Source organism: Zonotrichia leucophrys, chromosome 22 (genome assembly GCF_028769735.1).
Source record: "Zonotrichia leucophrys gambelii isolate GWCS_2022_RI chromosome 22, RI_Zleu_2.0, whole genome shotgun sequence".
Lineage (NCBI taxonomy): Eukaryota > Metazoa > Chordata > Aves > Passeriformes > Passerellidae > Zonotrichia > Zonotrichia leucophrys.
The window spans coordinates 2,266,679-2,285,917 of record NC_088191.1 but is presented as its reverse complement, the minus strand read 5'-3'; the positions used below and the strand labels follow the sequence as shown (position 1 = coordinate 2,285,917).

Sequence of the window (19,239 nt, the reverse complement as noted above, 5' to 3'; positions counted from 1 at the left end):
GGCTGAAGCAGGCACGGTGCTGGGGGGCTCTGGGGGGGCTGGGGAAGGAGGGTTCGGATAAAGAGGGGGGCTGGGGGCTACAGATGTGGCAGCTGTGAGAGAGGCTGGGGAAGGAGGGTTCAGCTGAATAAAACTGCTGGGGGAGTCCAGATGTGGTGGCAGCTGTAACAGTGGCACTGCCAGCACCAGGATGGCTGCAGCCACGCTGTGCTCCCCCTTTGCTGTTCACAGCAGGCCTTGGATTGTGCTATTCCCAACTCCCTGTTCCCATTTCTTCCTTTCTCTGCTTTTCTGTATGCACAAGGAGGCAGTGTCCTACACCCTGCGGATTGAGGGGAAGCCTTACACCATCCACCTGCAGCAGCAGTGAGTTGGCCCTGACTCTTTCCTCACTGCCCTGCTCCCTGGTGGCTGCAAGAAGCTTGAGGAGCTCTGGGTGATGGATGCTGCTGTCAGTACCTCACTTTTCACCTCTCTCTTGCAGTGCCTTTCTATCTGATGATTTCCAGACTTATGTGGCCAGTGAGCAGGGATCTTTGCACGCTGATTCTGCCCACTCTGAGGTAACCTGGTTTTGCTTTGGGCTGTGTTTGTCCATGCTGGGTTTTGTTTGTCTCTGTCCAAGGCAGCTGCTCCAGCTGGGGTGGTGGGTAGGGGGATGGTGGTTAAGGGGATGGTGGGTAAGGGGATGGTGGGTAAGGGGATGGTGGGTAAGGGGATGGCCTGCCCAGCCATGGAAGGGCTCCCTGTCCTCTCTCATGTCCCAGGGAGGCTGCCACTACTGGGGCTACATTGATGGCTTCCCCAGCTCAGCAGTGACCCTCAACACCTGCTCAGGGCTCAGGTAAAGCACCAGCCCCACTGTCCCTGTGCTGCCCTCCCTGGCAGCCTGGCCTGCAGAACAAACAGCTGGGGCAGCTGTGCCAGTGCCCAGGAGCAGGTGGGCAGTGCTGGTGCCCTGGCAGGGGTTTGCTGCAGTTTGAGAACGTGAGCTACAGCATCCAGCCCCTGGGCTACTCCCCTGCCTTCCAGCACGTGCTGTACCGAGCGGGTGAGGAGCAGATGGCAGCAGCCCCCCCTGCCCAGAGCCCCCCTGAGGCAGGGCAGGGTGGGCTGGCAGCCTGGGACAGGCTGGACAAGGCCCCTGAGGATGATGATGATGAGGTGAGTGGTGCCTGTGCTCACAGTGCTGCTGTCCTGTGAGGAGGCACCTGGTTCTGCTGGAAGGGCTTCTGTCTGTCTGTGGCCAGACACTTGGACACAAGCACAGCCAGCAGCAGCAGTGAGGCGACCAGAGAATGCAGAATCTGTCCTTTGAAGCCCATTTTCTCTTTTAGCCCCTCTCGGCCACTGCACAGTCTCCCAAATTCCTCACAGTGTATGTAGTTTTGGACAAGGCTTTGGTAAGTCCATGCCAGCCACCTTTTCCTTTTCTTTGCCTGACTTCTGTGAGCATTGAAATGGTAACATTTCCCAGCTTTTATGTGGATTTGTTTTCTGTTTTGAAAAGTTCCTTATGCTGTGGATTTTGTAGGAAATAAGGAATGTGAATTTGTAGCTCCATGGCTCAGTGTTGGGAATCATTTCAGTGTTCCAACACTGCCATGATAAGCACTTTGTCTGCCCTTGTGTCCTCTTGGGTTGTTTTTCAGTACAACTATATGGGATCAGACCCGAATGCTGCAACACAGAACGTAATGCAGGCCTTCAATTTAATCAACAATGTGAGTTCTTAATTCTGGTTTGTACTGCAGTGAGATGTGGGATGAGAGGGATGTTAATGTTGGTCACCTCTTTTCTAGCTGCTTTTAGGTTTAGGAGGATGTTGTGTAAAAAATTCCGTGTTTCCTGAGAAGGTTTTTCCTCTGGGCATGTCAGTCTGCCCCACAAGAACATCTTTCTCTGTGTGATGGCCGTGTCTCGTGCAGATGTACAGATAAACAGGCAGTTTGCCCCAGGGCAGCCAAACCCTGCATTTTGAGGACTCCTGGGTTGTTTCCCTCTCCCCTGATCTCACTGATCCAATTCACCTGCTTGCTCTCAGGTGCTTGTAACCAACTTCCAATCCTCTTTACTCCACTGCTGGTCTTAAGGTTCACTTGTGCAATGAGAAGTTATTCCCAAAACCCCTAACACTTATGAAGTTATTGAACTTTGGCCCAGGCCTCTTGCTGTATCTCTTTATTCTGTAGGTGTGTTCATTCTTTTTTGGCTACAGATGTCATTGAGGCACTGACAGCAGCAATTTACTTTTCCCCTGTGTGCAGAGTGGTGGCTCTGCATGAAGGGAAGGTGTGAGAACAGATTTCCTCTTTTATTCTTTCAGATGTTTAATCCCCTTAATATCACCATTGTGCTGTCCTCCCTGGAGCTGTGGGCAGAGGGGGATAAAATATCAACAGCAGGGGACACAGAGGACATTCTACAGCGATTTTTACAGTGGAAACAGTTGTCTCTGGAGCCACAGGCACACAACATTGCTTCTCTCTTAGGGTAAGATAAAGGTTCATTAGTGTTAAAGGTTACGTGGTAGCAATGAAACCGATATCAGTTGAAACTTTGACCAAAAATGCTTGTTAAAAATCCATATTTCCTAAATCCTTAAAGTATTTCTTCCAAGCCATTCCTCCTAGTGATGCAGCAGCTGCAATGGCGCTGTCCATCCCTCAGTCCCTGCCAGCACCAGGCACCAGACCCTGCTCCAACTCCTCTGGGGACAGCAAATAGGGGCACCAAGGGGGCTTGGGCTGTACAGAGCCATCATTCCCCACTGACCATAGCCAGAGAGGGTCCCTGGGACACCCAGCAGTGACCCCAGCTCTGTTCCAGGTACAGGCACCAAGGATCCCTCGTGGGTGCAGCAGCTCCAGGAAAGGCATGTCAGAGAGATGCTGCTGCCACCGTGGCCCTGGTATGGTCCCCCCTGTCCTGTGCTTGTCCCTCAGCAGCACACATGGCTGTGAGCTCAGCATGAGCAGGGATGGATGAAACACATGGGAGGATCTGTATCTGTGCAAGGAAAGCTCAGCTCTGGCAGCTCCTCTCTCTCCTCCCTCTCCAGTACCACGGGAATGTGACCCTGGAGTCCTTCTCTGTGCTGCTGGCACAGGTGCTGGGCCACAGCCTGGGCATGAGCCCCGACAGCCCCCGAGGCTGCAGCTGCCCTGGACGGGTCTGCACCATGAGCCCTGAGGCGCTGTGAGTTTGTCTGAGGGGCTGCAGGGCTGGGGGACATGAAGGGAGGGACAGGGAGGGCTGCACGGTGTCCCCTTGTCAGAGGTGTCCTCCAGCACTGTCATTCCACTGCAAAAATGGAATCACTCAGGCTGGAAAAGGCCTCCAGGAGCATGGAGTCCAACCTTTGACCAATCACTGCCATGTCAACTGGACCAGAGCACTGAGTGCTGTGTCAGTGATTTCCTGAACACCTCCAGGGATGGGGACTCCACCACCTCCCTGGGCAGCAATTCCAATGCCTGAACACCAGTTATCTCAGTCATTTCAATACCATTATTTCAGTGAAGAAATCCCTGCTTTTATTCCTCTAAGAAGAAAAAAAAAGGACTAATTAAATAGCAATTTAGCGCCTAATTTGACAAAAGAGACCTTTGCTCTCTAAAATGAGAATGTTTTTCAATCTCTTTTAATAATGAGCTGCAGATCAGGTGAATTAATAGACCCTGGGGGCTGTCAGTGTCTGGGTGAGCCCTTGACTTGCACAGAGCTTCAGAGAGAGAAGGGCAGTGAATGTGTAAGGTATAAACTGATGATTGCTTTGTGTAACGTATAACCTGATCATTGCTTTATTTCAGATATTTCAGCGGGTCAAAAGCCTTCAGCAACTGCAGCATCAGGGACTTTGAGTTCTTCCTGAAGCAGGGCAGAGGGGATTGCCTTTTCAGCAGCCCCCGGCTGAGCCGCCAGTCCCGGCAGAGCGGCGCCGTGTGCGGCAACGGCGTGGTGGAGCCGGGCGAGCAGTGCGACTGTGGCACGGCACAGGTGGGCACAGCATAGGTGGGCACAGCACAGGTGGGCACAGCACAGGTGGGTACAGCCCTGCCTTTGTGCTCCCAGTGCCTGTGGAGTCACCAATCTTTGTACACAGCCCCAGTGCAGCGGGGTATCGCCAGCCATGGGCTGTGTACAAATCACAAACAGGACAGGACTGCTGGGAACGTGCCTTGAGCTGCTTTATTTTCCAGTATCAGTCTCATTCCATGGTTATTGCAATGGGAAGATGCCAGCAGCTCACATCCCAGCCAGCAGACCAAGAACGTGTTGTTCTTGAATGGTCTTGAATGTTACAACTCACTTTATAAGCTTCTTGACCAATCACACCAAGCAAAAGCACATTGACAGTAGTTCTATCCAACCACTATAAGCACAGGTACTTTGCTTATTTCAAATACAATACCTGCTTGTAAGCCTTCAAACACAATGCACAGAGCTCCATTATTAAGCTTAGAACTTCCTAATATCTCACTAGATAAGCTTTTCTGCACCTTAGGGAGTTATTCTAGACAAGCATTAATACACAGACCATTGTTCTATTTGTCCTTGCTTTTCTACATTTTACATAATTTTTCTGCTGACCAATCTCATGGCTGCTGCTTAGCTCTAATCACAGTTCTGCTGTCTCTGAGGCCTTGTGTAGCTTTCCCAAAACCCTCTGATTTTATGGATTCCCAGGGAGGGCTGTGTTGGGTTGGGGATTGTTTCTGTGTGGCAGCTTCGCCCGTTTGTTCTGCTGGATATTGCCCAAGTAATATGGGGAGAGGAGGAGGAGAAGCTCAGGGGGACAACAAAATAAAATAACGTGGGCTTGCCATGTGTCCACAGGAATGCCAGAAGGACAGGTGTTGCGCTCCAAACTGTAGACTGAAGCCGAGAGCAAAATGTGCCTCTGGATTATGTTGTAGAAATTGTCAGGTAAGGCATACCTTTATAATTATGACAAAATCATCATGCTGAGGGATAGAGCCAAACTTCCTGCTGCGCAGTGGGAAAGGTTCCTGGGGTTGGGCTGCCCAGCTCAGCTCTTGGGAACCCCTGGTGGGGAATATTACCTGGGGACTGTCCCAGGCAGTGTCACAGACAGGTCACACCTGAGCACCTCAGCACAGAGGGCGCTATGTGGGCTCAGCCTGGCAGACATGGGGGGCTGCAGAGCTCCTCCTGCTCACCCTGGTGGGCCAGGGAGGCTGCAGAGCTCCTCCTTCTCCCCAGTTCAAGTGGAGGAACACGCTGTGCCGCCCGGCCGCCGATGCCCAGTGCGACCTGCCCGAGTTCTGCAGCGGCTCCTCGGCCTCCTGCCCGCCCGATGTGTACGTGCAGGACGGGCAGGAGTGCTGGCGTGGCACCGGCTACTGCTACCAGGGACGCTGCCAGTCCCCAGACCTGCAGTGCAGGAGGATCTACGGGACAGGTACCAGGCTGTGCTGGTGGCACTGGCGCTGCTCAGGGGCTGGGGTGGCCACAGCATCACCTGCCTGGTTGGGATTTTGGTGCGTATCGCTGTAATCTCATCAGGGCGAATTTCCTGGAATCCTGCTTTGCTATGCCAGGATTTCCATTCAGTGAGATTACTCAGCAGGAATTTACACATATCACCTATTAGAGTAACAAATATTCTTGCTGAACTTGCAGACTCCAAGAACGCTCCTGTGATGTGCTACGAGGAGATTAACGGGCAGCGGGACAGGTTCGGGCACTGCGGGTTCGAGCCCAACCACCATTACCGGCGCTGTGTGTGGAGGTATGCTGGCCAAGGGGCACTGGATGTGCTGAAATCCAGGTTTCTTTGGGGTTGGACAGTCAGGAGAAGTGGCAAGATTCCAGTTTATGATGAGGTTTGTGATGTGTTATGAGGAGATTAACGGGCAGCAGGACAGGTTTGGGCACTGCAGGTTCCAGCCCAACCGCAAGTACTGGTGCTGTGTGTGGAGGTATGCTGGCCAGGGGGCACTGGCTCTGCTAAAATCCACTAAGTTCTTCCATCTCTAAATTCATCTGCACTTATTCACCTTGAGAATTAGTCTAGGAAACTCTTCCAACCTGTGCTACATCCAGCAAGTGACAGGACAGATTGTTGCAATTATTACAATTCTTGTGTCTCTGTAAAGGTTAGAGAAAAAGCATGTTTGGTACTCCACTATTTCACATGATATTTGTCAGAATTGAGACTTCTTTTTATTTCTGTTTGGTGTTGTCTTACAATGTAGCCAGTGTGGCATTTAAGCATTGATCCTGTAGCTAATGAAGGTCTGAATCACAGGGAAAATGCATTCTGGTGCTTCCAGTTGTGTACTAGCTGTGAAAAAAAACTCAAGTCCACACAGAAAAGATGGATTCTTGCAATAAGATCTATAACACGTGTCACTGAAAAATCCCTTTGCCAGGATTTCTTCTCCTGGGAAGATGAGAAGCTTCAGAGAAAATTCTCCTGTGTTTTGTTGCTTTGGAATATGGTTGGAGATTGTTTACCAACAGGTGGTTGTTTCATTGGTCCCATGTGAATTATTTTTACTTAGTGACCAATCACCATCAGCTGTGTTGGACCCTGAGGAGTCAGTCATGAGTTTTTCATGACCATTCTTGTGAAGGCTTCTGTCTGTATCCTTTCTGTATTCTTTAGTATAGGTTTAGTATAGCATTCTTTAATGATATACTAAATAATATAATAAAATTATATAAAATAACATAATAAAATAATATATTAACTAATAAACAAATTAATAATTTTTAAAAATAATAAACTAATAATATCATAAAATAATAAATTAGCCTTCTAAGAGCATGGAGTCAGATTCACTTATCTCTCACCTTGAGAGAGATCCTGGGGACCCTTGCAAATACCACAAATGGTGACCTCAGATGTTGGCTGTAGCCTGTGCTGAAGAACAGACCCACATGTCTGTGCATGTTTGATGCAAATCCTGTGCAAATTGCCTTTCCAGGGATCTCAGGTGTGGGAAGTTAGTCTGCACATATCCCTCCCACAAGCCCTTCTTAGCACCTGCCACTGCTGTGATGTACGCCCGGGTGAAGCATCATATCTGTGTGACTCTGAACTACCTGAACGTGTCCACATGGCTGGATCCCCTTCTCGTCACTCCAGGGACAAAGTGTGGCTCTGGAAGGGTAAGGAGATATTCTGTAATCACCTGGAATGACAAATAGAAACTGTGAATATTAACAAGATCATAGAAACACAGATTGCTTGACTAAAATGACCTGGCCTCAGGGCAGAGCTGCGGCTTTGTCTTTTTTTGTCTTTTTTTTTTTTTTTTTTTTTTAAATAGTGTGTTTTCATTTCCCTTTGGGCCACAGCCTGATGTGCTGAGCGCTGTATGGGTGAGGCAGTGCTGGGCTGGAGCTGCCATGGTTTTTCCCAGGTGTGTATGAACGGCACATGCCACCCAGTGTCGGTGCTGGGACCGATCTGTGACAGCAACAAAAAGTGCCACGGCCACGGGGTGAGTGCCAGGGGTGCTGGGCTGGGGAGGGCAGGCTGTACCAGCCCCCTGCACACCTGTACCCCTCCCTGGCCCTGCAGGTGTGCAACAACAAGGGCAACTGCCACTGCAACATGGGCTGGCAGCCCCCCGACTGCCAGTGGAGGGGGTCCCGCCAGGGCGGCAGCATGGACAGCGGGCTGCAGTTCACAGAGGGAGGTGAGTGGGCACCCGTGGGATGGCGTGGGCAGGGCTGGCAGGGGCTGTGCGGGGCTGGCAGTGCCCATCGGGGCTGGCAGTGCCTGTGCCCATATGGGCTGGCAGTGCCTGTGCCCAGCAGGGCTGGACAGACAGGGCTGGCAGTGCCTGTGCCCAGCAGGGCTGGCAGTGCCCATGCCCATCCAGCTGTCTCCCCCCAGGCCTGCATCGATCACTGGATGATGGTGACATGGCCTGGCTGGTGCTGGGCTCCTGCCTCATCCTGCTGTTGCTGACGGGGGCCCTGGGGCTCGGCCTGTGGCGGCAGCAGATGCCCAGCCAGCGCCACGGGGAGCGGGCACTGGGCACCGAGGGGTGAGTGGGGCCCCATGGCTGTGGGGTCTGGGGAGGCAGGGTGGGCCAAAGGGGGCTGAGGGCATCCCTGCAGAGGGGAGGGGATGGGGGGACTCCCATGGGGACATGAGGACGCTGCCCAGGGCTGAGGTGACCTCAGGCTGAGGCACTCCCTGAGCCAAGGCAGGGCCAAGGCCCCACTGCAGATCCCCCACAGCACCAGCCAGGACACGGGCAGGGAGCTGGAGCCAGACCTGGAGCGAAATCTGGAGCCAGAGCAGGAGGTAAAACGGGAATCAGGCCTGGAGCTACATCAAGAGCCAGGCCTGGAGCAAAATTTGGAGCCAGACCTGGAGGTAAAACGGGAGCCACACCTGGAGCTAAAATGGAAGCCAGGCCTGAAGCTACATCTGGAGCCAGGCCTGAAGCTACATCTGGAGCCAGACCTGGAGCTAAAATGGGAGCCAGATCTGGAGCTACCGGACCCAGAGCTGGCCCCAGAGCTGCAGACAGACACAGAGCTAGAGCCAGAGCTGGAGATGAAGCCAGACACGGACCCACCAGCAGAGCCAGCGCTGGGGCAGCACCACAGGCACTAATTAAAGGTGTTGGGCAAAGCAGGTGTCATGGCCAGTGCCCTGTGGTTTTCTGCTTACGTAGTTTATGTTTTTTATCAGAGTTGACCCTGCTCTTGGGGCTTAGGGGCCACAGCTGCTGAGATTGTCCCCTTTTCTCTGTGGGCACACGATGGTGGTTGGGATTTGGGGATTTGCTCGTCTGTGAGGGCTGTGAAGCTGCTTGAGGCTGGGGGCTGTTCAGTAGGTGCTGGGGCTGCCTCTGAAGTGGAGCTCTCCTGTGTGACTGTGGATGTGTGTGGTTCATGTCCCCCTCCTCAGAGCTGGGGACCAGGGAAGGCCTTGTGTGGTGGCCCTGGTGCTGACTGTGAGTGAAGGCAACACCTCTGTTTTATATGTGAAATATATGTTACCTGCAGTGCCCTCAGACCTGCACCCCATGGGGATGTCAGTCCTGCTGTTGTACCCCTGCGCCCCACAGGGATGTCAGTCCTGTTGTACCCTGGCCCTTCCCTTCCCCTGCACCCCCAGTGCCCCCAGCCCCAGCCCCTGCCTGCACAGGCAGCGCTCTCAGGGCTGATTTTCCCCCAGAAAGCTGCTGTTTGGGAAGGCCCTGCTCAGAGCATCCTGCTGGACCCCACTGGCAGCCCCAGTGACCCCAGCAGAATGGGGAAAGCAGCAGCATCCACTGTGCTTATGCATCTCTGGCCAGGTGTCAGCATCCACCACCCCCAGGCTGGAAGGGGATGCCCAGGCACAAGAGCAGTGTCCCTGAGCTGCTGCCCCAGGCCACCTCCTGTTGGAACCCAGGACATTCCTCTGGTTGCCCTGGAGGACTTGAGACCCTGCCCAAGGGGCTCAGAGACCTTGGCACAGAGCCCAAGACCCCTGTGCCTTTGATCTTGACCCATAGTAAAAACAATTACCAACTTTTATATGAAGAATTACAAGTCAAGAGAGTTTAAGTACAATAATAGTTTGTTACAGGGTGAAAAATAGATTTTTGAGGTTTTTAGAATGGGGGTTCAGGGGGTAAGATGGAGGAATCTGGGTGTGTCCAGCCTTTCTCCTCCTTCTAATTCTTGGCCTCCATCTTCTGCTGTGATGGTGGCACTTTGGGATTGGTTTAAGGTAGAAACTCACTGTCTAACAGAGGTGATAGGTATTGGGAAGTTATTGTAAATAAAGTACAGGTAGTTTTTAGTATAAAAAGATAACACTCCTGGGTGGTCAGTGTGCCAGACAGAACTCAGCAGGTCAGAGAAAAAATGTTATGCATAAGAAATAATAAACAAACTTGAGAATGAGAACAGAGGAATCCTGACTTCTTCTTCATGTGCTGGGCTGGGAAGAGGAGACTTGCACATATCTCAGAGTCTGTGACCAGCAGAGATTCTGAGAACCTCCCACCACACGGGAGCCTGGCAGCCCTTTGGGGCAGCCCTGGGAGGAGTCAGCTCACAGCCCCTGAGACAGGTGACCCAAGGCTTTCCCATCCACAGGAACAGAGTTGAATGTTTGCAGCAGACAAAGCCTTATCAGCAACCTTTAGCCGTGTTTGCTCAATGACCCTCTGGCCATTGGGCAGCCAGGCTGACCCCCCAGGCCCAGGTGCTGGCTCAGCACATTCTGCCAGCGGGGTGGCCAGGCCAGAGCAGCCCTGGCAGGCAGCACCAGCCATGGAGGGCAGCGCTGACACCGAGGAGCCCCCGCTGCTGCCCCTGGCACTGAGCAGGTTCCACATCTCCGAGGAGTTTGGCTTCCTGCTTCCCAATCCTCTGGTAGGAGCTGGCTGTGCCTCCCCATCTGCGTGCACAGGAAAGAGAGGGGCTGGTGAGCAGCTTTCTGCTGGGGGAGCTTGGATTTAGCATTTTGCTGTAGCACTTTACAAAGAAATACGAGGAAGGCAGTTGTTATTCTGGCACAGGCAGTTTCATAGGACAAACCCCTACCCTTTAAAATTATGAAAGCAGCTGCAGCAAGCAGCACAGAGGAGAGGTGAAGGAGCTCTGTCTGGCCTTGGCTCTACAGGATTTTGGGGAGCACAAGAAGTGCAGGTGTCCTGTGCCCAAAGTGGGGCTATTTATCCCTTATAGGAATGTGTTTCTTGGTGGCAGAGTGACAAAACTATCTTTTGTTTTTTTAAAAAGGAAATAAGCCTAGAAGTTTTTCTCTTCAATGGTGAAAAGACATGTCATAAGACTTAGGGGACTTCAAACTTAAGGATAGCTAATTGGACAGAAGCTAAAAAGTTTCGCTTAAGTCATTAATTTGAAAAACCCAAAGAAATTAATCACTTTTTAAAAGTATTTTACTAAAACGAAAAATGTTTAACATCTAACTTAGTTTTTTGTTATTTTACTTTTTATTAAACTTTTTTATTTTTAACGCTGTAACAAAAGCTATTTTGTTAATTTTTATGTTTTTAAAAGTAGCTAAGTGTGTTACAAGTCTCTGAAAACTTATTAAACCTAACTCAAAAAAGCTGCTATAACAGCTGGGAGCCTGGGCACGTTCACAGCCCTCCCTCTGCCTCTCTCCACCAAGACAGAGCTGCCAGCACCCTACAGTCCCTGGATGGACATTGCCCATGAGCTGCCCCAGCTGATCACGAGCCACCAGCTCCGCTCACGTGTGCACCAGGTATGGGCTTCTCCTTCCTGCCCACCGGGTATGGGCTTCTCCTTCCTGCCCACCAGGTATGGGCTTCTCCTTCCTGCCCACCAGGTATGGGCTTCTCCTTCCTGCCCACCAGGTATGGGCTTCTCCTTCCTGCCCCCAGAGCTCTCTGAAACCTTGGTCTCAAGCTTTACAGACACAGCAGTGTCTGAAAAACCTGCCAAATATGTGCTGAGCCAGGACAGACACCAGGCGACAGCAAAGGCTTAACTTTGGCACAGAAACAGCTCCTGCAGCGGATCCAAGCGCTCAGCAGGCAGCAAGGGATGGAGCAGGGCCCCTCTGGGTGTCACAAGAACCATGTCTCATCCCAGCCATGATCCCTGATGCAGCTCCTTTTGGGATCAGCTGCCCCATGGGCATCCCAGCACCAGGAGGAGGAAAACCCCATGGATTGCTGTCGCTGCTCACAAAGCAGTAACAAAGCACAATTCCTGCAGAGAGGGTGGGAAGGGAGGCATAAAGAGAAGGACCAGGAGGGTTCTCCCCAGCTGGCAGGGCAGCCCCTCCAGCACAGGGCCCTTGGCATTGCTGGCTCTGCTCCTTGCTCCCAAGGGTTTCCCTGGCAGATGCCGCAGCTGAGCCCGCAGCAGCTCCGAGGGCGTGAGGAGCTGCACTTGGCACACCTGGTGCTCAGCTTCATCACCATGGGCTACGTCTGGCAGGATGGCGAGGAGGGCACCGTGCAGGTAAAGGCAAGGTAAAGCAGGGTCACCTGCTCCTTGGGCTCTGGGAGCTGCTGCTGCTCCCTTAGCACTTCCCCATGGGAGCAAATCCCCTTTCCTGTGGCTGCAGCAGGAGCTGCTGCCACCTTTCCACAGCCTGACCACATCCCCACCTTCCCCTGTGCTTTGTGACACTCAGGTCCTGCCCAGAAATCTCGCTGTGCCCTTCTGGGAGGTGTCCCAGGCCCTGGGCCTCCCACCCATCCTCAGCCATGCAGACTTTGTGTTGGCCAACTGGAGGAGGAAGGACCCCAGTGGGTAAGCAGCAAATGCCAGTGGGCAAGCATGGTTCTTCCTGCAGGTGTCAGGGACAGATCAGTGATCAGCAGGACAGACTGGTCCCAGACTGCTCCTGCTCTGCCAATGCCCCTTGAATCCCATCTTTGCTGGGCTCAGCCTCGTGGGTGTGGACACAAGGACTCTGTGGGGATGTGGGTGTCTCTGGGAGCACCCCCTAGGAAAAACTCCTCTGTTCCCTGCAGAGCATGGGGCCATTTCAACTCCATCAAATGAAAAAGTTACTCCTCTGCTGGGTATTAAATCCACTTTGCACAGCAGACAGTCTCAGAGCAAAGGAAAACACCTTCTGTGCCCAGCACAGATCCCAAGGTCCCTCCAAACCCTCCCTGCCCCAATTGTGCCCAGATTTGCTCTTTGCACACATGAGTCACACGCTGAAGTCAGGAGCTCCCTTCATGTCCAGAGGGAGGAAAAGAGGGAAAGTGGATGAAGAGCTCTCCTGTGCAGAGCCAAGGTTACTAGAACAATTGTTACTAGAACAATTTATAATCTCTCTCTCTCTCTCCTTTTCTTGTGCATTTTGTTGGCCATAACTGCAACGCCTCCAGGCCTCTGGAAATGGAGTAAGTACTTACTGCTCATTTATTTTCTAACGGTGTTGGTTATTGTTTGGATTGGCTCAGCTGTGTAGCACTGCTTGGGCTGAACCTCTCTTGATGTGCATTGTATTTGTCACACAAGTGCCACTGCAGTGACAGCACAGACCATGGGGAGGGCACAGGGAGGATGGCAGGGCCCCTAAACCACAGCAGTCCTGCTCTCCTGTCACTGTCATATTTTCTGGAAAAATCCCTTTGCCAGGATTTCTTCTCCTGGAAAGCTGAGAAGCCTCAGAGAAAAATGAAAACAATAATTATCTGATTACTTCTCCTGTGTTTGCTGCTTTGGAATGTGGTTTGGACATTGTTTATCTAATAGGTGCATGTTTGGTTGGTTCTATGTGAATTATTTTTACTTAATGACTGATCACTGTCCAGCTGTGTCAGGACTCTGGACAGTCATGAGTTTTTAATTAGTATTTTGTTAAGCCTCCTGTAAGGATCCTTTCTTGATTCTTTAGTATAGCATAATATAATATAATGTAATATAATGTAATATAATATAATATAATATAATATAATATAATATAATATAATATAATATAATATAATATAATATAATATAATATAATATAATATAATATATAAATTATATAATAATAAATTAGCCTTCTAAGAGCATAGAGTCATTCTCAATTCGTTCATCCTGTGGACCCTGCAAATACCACACTCCCCTTTCACTCTGCACCAGCTCCTCTGCTAAGAGGCTCTGGAGTGTGGGATGGTTTTGTTCCCCGGGTCCCACAGTGTGTAAGGAAATCCTGAGCCACCATCCCTCCCCAATCCCTGTTCTTGGCTCTTTTGTGCAGGAACCTGGACACGATCATCACACTGCCTGGAGGCGACAGTCTGAGGGGCTTCATCCTTGTCACCGTGCTTGTGGAGAAGGCAGCTGTGCCTGGCATTAAGGTGGGTACCACCCTGTGTTGGGGCTCTAAAGTGCCTGAGGTGCACCCACAAGGTGTTCCTGTCCCTGAACCCAGGCTGGGGAAGGGGCAGAGCTGCCATGGGTGGCAGCAAATGTCCAGAGCTGCTGTCCACAGACATCCTCCCCCTTTGTGACCTGGTGCTGTCCCTCCTCCTCCCTCAGGCAATCCCCCGGGCCCTCGGTGCCACCGTGCAGGGGGATGAGGAGTCCCTGCACAGAGCCCTGGAGGAGCTGGCAGGGGCCATCGAGGCCATGAGGGAGGCACTGAGGAGGATGCACGGTGAGAGCAGCTGGTGTCTGTGCATGCTGCAGCTCATGGCACCCTCTGCTGCAGCTGCCCATCACCTCTGATCTGATCTGATTGACTTCCTCCTAGACTATGTGGACCCAGAAGTATTCTACTCTGTGATCCGGATCTTTCTCTCTGGGTGAGTGGATCTTTCCCTCTGTTTCCCTTCAGAGCCACAGGGCTGGGGGGAGCTGGGGAGGTGCAAGGAAGGGGCAGCCCAGGTGGGATATGGAGTTCCCCAGGGCAGGGTAGGGACCAGCATTGCTCTCCCTAGAGCATCATGATCCTGTCCCTCAGGAATTCCTAGGCACTGGAACTGGGGATGGATGTGGCCAAGGGCTGGGGTCTGCCTCCCTCCAGCTTCTCTCCATCCTTCAGCTCAGCCCTGACAGCCCCAAGAGCCAGAATTGAGCACAAATGAATCTTTCCTGCTCCTGGCCAAACAGTTTTGACAGGAGAAGAGGAATTTCTCTTTCCTTCCACACTGTGTACACAAAGCTGCAGAGCTGAGCAGAGGCTCTTCCCACTGCGTGTTAAGCAAACATCTGTAACAATCCTCTTGCTGCTGCTCTGTTACAATTCTGTCACTTCAAAAAATAGAAAATTCCCCCCCAAATACTGAAAATGTTGTTTGGGCAAGGCAGAATCTCAGCCCAGGAGCCCAGCATGGAGCCTTCACCATCCCCCAGCACCCCTGTGGGGTTGCAGCATCTGCAGACACTCAGTCTCAGACTTCTCAGGGGGATTCTATTTTTATTTCTCTCCATCATATCTCAGAATTTCCAAGTAAAAGGCTCCGTGCATCGTGATTAAGTTTCTCTCATTTTTTATCCAAGCTGACCTTGTCTCGATGGTCATCAGCTTGGGAAAACATGCCTTTTAAATTCCCTTCTGCTTCTAAGAACTTCCCACTAGTAGAGCTTACTATAAATACAATCCTGGGAGAACTAAAAATATTCTGGTATTTGATAATGAATCTATTTTCTCTGCAGTTTGTGTAAAATCTGTTCCTGTAGCCCAACTGCAGCCAGCACCCAAAGCCTCATGGAATGGTGCTTTCTGCTAAAAGTCAACAGATATTTTTGTGCTGGGCACTTCACCTCCCTGAAATCACAACCCCTGTCTCCATTTGGGTGTGAGCACTTCTCCATTTCAGCACTCAATGGCCGCTGACATTCAAGGAGTTGATGTAAAGTGCCACTGTTGCCTAGAAAAGTGCTCCTTCCCCTCTCTGCTTGCAGAAATCTTCCTGAGCTGGAGCAGGAGGTGCAGCCTGGCAGGGCAATGTGTCCCAGCACCATGCTGGGTGCTCACCAGGGCGTGGAGATCCCAGAGAACACTCTTCTGGCAAAGGAAAATCAAGGACTTCTCCTTCCCTGGCCTCACTGTGTGCTTTGACACAGAATCTGATTTCCAAGTTTATCTCCTGTTTGAGGAAAGCTGACATGGCTGTGTTGGAGGAGGGGATCCATGGGCTTGGCCAGGACAGTTTCCCTTCTCACAGGGCCCAGAAAAAAATTAAGGAAAAGGCCCAGAAAAAATGAAGGATTTCTCCTTACCCCCATGGCCTCACAGTGTGCTTTGACACAGAATCTGATTTCTGAGTTTATCTCCTACTCAAGGAAGGCTGACATGGCCATGTTGGAGGAGGAGATCCATGGGCTGGGCCAGGAAAATTTTGCTCAATCTTGCCAGCCCAAGGTCCGTTCTCACAAGGCCCAGAAAAATTTAAGGAAAAGGCCCAGAAGAAATTAAGGATTTGTCCTTACCCCCATGGTCTCACTGTGTGCTTTGATACAGAATGTGATTTCCAAGTTTATCTCCTGTTTGAGAAAGGCTGACATGGAGGAGGAGATTCATGGGCTGGGCCAGGAGATCCTGCGCTAGGCCAGGGAAGTTTTGCTCAATCTTGCCAGCCCAAGGTCCCTTCTCACAGGGCCCAGAAAAAATTAGGGATTTCTCCTTATCCCCATGCCCTCACTATGTGCTTTGGCACAGAATCTGATTTCCAGGTTTATCTCCTATTTGAGAAAGGCTGACATGGCCGCGTTGGAGAAGGAGATCCATGGGCCAGGGAGGTTTTGCTCAATCTTGCCAGCCCAAGGTCCCTTGTCACAGGCCCCTGTCCCCATGGCCGCTGCCTGACTGCCGTGTCTCCTGCCCAGCTGGAAGGACAACCCTGCCATGGCCTACGGGCTCGTCTACGAGGGGGTGTCCGTGGAGGCGCTGGCGTTCTCGGGGGGCAGCGCGGCGCAGAGCACGGTCCTGCACGCCTTCGATGAGCTCCTGGGCATCTGCCACCGCCAGGACTGCGGTGAGCCAACAGCCTTTCTGTCCAATTCACAGACAGCCCCAATCAGGGGAAAGAAGATAAATCTGACTCCATGTTTTTAAAAGGCTAATTTGTTATTTTATGATATTATGTCACAGATCTATTTTATGAAAAAACCTTCCATTAGGATGTTTTCTCCTGTGAAGCTGGGAAGTTTCAGCTTCTCCATGTTTTGCTGCTTTGGAATGTGATTTGGAGAATTGTTTACCTAGCATGTGAAATTGTTTTTACTTGTGACCAATGACAGCCACCTGTGTCGAGGCTGTGAACAGTCACAAGATTTTATTATCATTCCATTCCTTTCCTTTCAAGCCTTCTGATGAAATCCTTTCTTCTATTCTTTAATATAGTTTTAATATATAATTTTCTTTTATTATAATAGATATCATAAAATAATAAATCAGCCTTCTGAAACATGGAGTCAAGATTCTCATCTCTTCCCTCATCCTGGGACCCTTGTGATCACCACCACAATATTATATTATAGAATGCTATACTAAAGAATAGTATATATATAATAGTTATATATATAATATAACTATACTAAAGAATAGAGAAAGGATACAGACAGAAGGCTTAACAAGAATTAATAATAAAATCTCATGACTACTTCCAGAGTCTTGACACAGCCTGACAGTGATTGGTCATTCAGTTAAAACAATTCCCATTAAACCAATGAAGCAACCACCTGTTGGATAAACAGTCTCCAACCACATTCCAAAGCAGCAAAACAAAGGAGAAGCAATCAGATAATTATTGTTTTCATTTTTCTCTGGGGCTTCTCAGCTTCCCAGGAGAAGAAATCCTGGCGAAGGGATTTTTCAGAAAATATGACAGTGACACTTTTCCTTCTCCAAAGCTGATGAGGGGCCGGGGAAGAGATGAGCCACAGCGATTCCCATGAGTGTGCCAGCTCTGGCAGGCAGGAGGACATGTGCCCATCTCATCCTGGCTGGCACCAGGCTCTGCCCAGTTCCAGGGAGGAAGGTTATAAATGTGCCTCTGGCAGGTGTTCCCTCACCATGACAAATTCACAAAAGCATGCATTTGGCTTCTTGTATGTCATCTTTTTGCTGAGGCTCTGTATGGGCCCAAGAGATGAGTGAGCAGAGCGTGCAGGCATCCTGCCAGTAAGAGGCCATTCATAAAGCTCCACTTTAGTCCAGCCCACAACAGAAATATTTACCAGAAATTAGAAAAAAAAAAAAAAGAAAACCAAAAGGCTGGGAGCAGGGCTAAACCCTTCCTTTTAGGGTATGCACCAGCCCTAATGGAACACTGACCTAATATGGGCTTTCTTTCTCAGAGTCTTGGTTTGGAAAGCCAGGAGTCTGCTAAGGAAGGCAGGAGCCTCCCCTGAAATGGAGAATGTAAACCCTCCCCACCCCTCCGAATTGCTATAAATTTTAAATTAAGGGGCTCTCAGGCAAAAATATGGGAGCAGAAAATAACCTTTAACAGGGGAGAAAAATAAAAGGATAAAATAAACAATGCAGTGCACTAGAACAACACTGACAGAGACAGAACCCAACCTGACACCCTGTGGGTCAGGGTGTTGGCAGCAGTGCCATTGGAATTGTGGCTCTGCCCTCCTGCAGTGTCAGGGGTGGTTCTGTTGGAGCAGGGATCCTGTAGAGAAGGATGTATTCTTCCTCTGAAGATCCAGTGGAAGGAGAGGCAGCTGCTGCTCCTCTGGGAAATCCAGTGGAGAAGCCGTGCTGGTCTCTCAAAACCTCTGGATTATATCCAGGTAGGAATGCTTGGCTCTTCCTTCTGGGCTCAGCAGATGTCCCCTCCAGAGGGAGGAGTGATTGTGGTCACTCAAAGAGAGAGATAAAGCAAACTGCCCACTTGACAAAGATAATCTGCCATACAGATGGTAATAGAATACATCTTGCCTTGCAATCTGGAACACTCAGTTAATTGGAGGAAGGGTAGAGGAGGCTGTGCCAGCACCACAGCTCCTAGCCAGCTTCTCTCCTAGAGGGTTGGGACTTTTAATCCACTTACCCACAACTTACTCCCGCCTTTTCTGGTGTCTCGCAGCCGCCTTCCTGCTCAGGATGAGGGAGTACATGCCCCCAGCCCACCGAGCCTTCGTGGAGCAGATCCGCGGCGCGCTGTCCCCGCGGCACCTCGTGCTCTCCTCGGGGAACGCGCGGCTCCGCAACGCCTTCAACCGCTGCGTGTCGGCGCTGGCAGAGCTCAGGTCCTACCACATCACCATTGTCACCAAGTACATCGCTGTGGCAGCCTCCAAAGCCAAGGCCAGGCGGGCAGAGCTGAACGGGGCTGGCCCTGCTGTGGGAAAGGCGCCGTCAGCACTGGAGGATAAAGGAACTGGAGGGTCGCACATCTTCAGCTTCCTGAAGAGCATCAGGGACACCACCAGGGAGGGGATGATAAGGGCCTGACTGTGGTGGTGTTTGTGGGTGTGATGGGAATCTTGACTCCGTGTTTCAGAAGGCTGATTTATTATTTTATGATATATATTATATTAAAAATGCCGTATTAAAACTATACTGAAGAAGGAGAAAGGAGACATCAGAAGGCTAGAACAAGAATGATAATAAAATCTCATGACAGACTCAGAGCCTCAAAATCTGGACTATCATTGTTTTTACTTGATGACCAACCTACATGAGACCAATCAAAGATGCACCTATTGGTAAACCATCATTCCACAGCCATCAGATAGTTATTGCTTACATTTCATTTCTGAGGCCTCTCAGCTTCTCAGGAGAAAATCCTAGCCAAAGGTATTTTTCAGAAAATATGTCAGTGACACCTGACCTACCCCAAGGGT

General features: G+C 50.7%; 2 protein-coding genes across 2 annotated transcripts; both read left to right on the top strand.

Annotated features, from left to right (window-relative positions):
• The first annotated feature begins 295 nt into the window (after positions 1–295).
• LOC135456841 (disintegrin and metalloproteinase domain-containing protein 18-like) lies at positions 296–8,043 on the top strand. The gene is made up of 15 exons (XM_064730960.1): positions 296–366; positions 485–563; positions 768–844; positions 966–1,164; positions 1,338–1,403; positions 1,653–1,724; positions 3,062–3,198; positions 3,813–3,999; positions 4,840–4,929; positions 5,227–5,425; positions 5,647–5,755; positions 6,957–7,140; positions 7,395–7,475; positions 7,556–7,673; positions 7,874–8,043. The coding sequence occupies exons 1-15, from the start codon at positions 296–298 to the stop codon at positions 8,029–8,031; spliced, it is 1,827 nt and encodes a 608-aa protein (XP_064587030.1). The 3' UTR covers positions 8,032–8,043.
• A 1,769-nt stretch (positions 8,044–9,812) lies between these two features.
• LOC135456910 (indoleamine 2,3-dioxygenase 2-like) lies at positions 9,813–19,034 on the top strand. Its single transcript, XM_064731106.1, has 10 exons — positions 9,813–10,362; positions 11,129–11,224; positions 11,830–11,949; positions 12,125–12,243; positions 12,834–12,848; positions 13,694–13,793; positions 13,975–14,092; positions 14,189–14,240; positions 16,267–16,415; positions 18,480–19,034. The coding sequence occupies exons 1-10, from the start codon at positions 10,096–10,098 to the stop codon at positions 18,845–18,847; spliced, it is 1,404 nt and encodes a 467-aa protein (XP_064587176.1). The 5' UTR covers positions 9,813–10,095; the 3' UTR covers positions 18,848–19,034.
• The last annotated feature ends 205 nt before the right edge of the window (positions 19,035–19,239 follow it).

Excerpts from the sequence above, each read along its gene's own strand:
- LOC135456841 (XM_064730960.1), top strand. The coding sequence starts at position 296 with ATGCACAAGGAGGCAGTGTCCTACACCCTGCGGATTGAGGGGAAGCCT. Across the intron at positions 367-484 it reads ACCATCCACCTGCAGCAGCA|TGCCTTTCTATCTGATGATT; the intron begins GTGAGTTGGCCC and ends TCTCTCTTGCAG. Across the intron at positions 4,000-4,839 it reads GCGACTGTGGCACGGCACAG|GAATGCCAGAAGGACAGGTG; the intron begins GTGGGCACAGCA and ends ATGTGTCCACAG.
- LOC135456910 (XM_064731106.1), top strand. The coding sequence starts at position 10,096 with ATGTTTGCAGCAGACAAAGCCTTATCAGCAACCTTTAGCCGTGTTTGC. Across the intron at positions 14,093-14,188 it reads GGCACTGAGGAGGATGCACG|ACTATGTGGACCCAGAAGTA; the intron begins GTGAGAGCAGCT and ends ACTTCCTCCTAG. Across the intron at positions 14,241-16,266 it reads ATCCGGATCTTTCTCTCTGG|CTGGAAGGACAACCCTGCCA; the intron begins GTGAGTGGATCT and ends TCTCCTGCCCAG.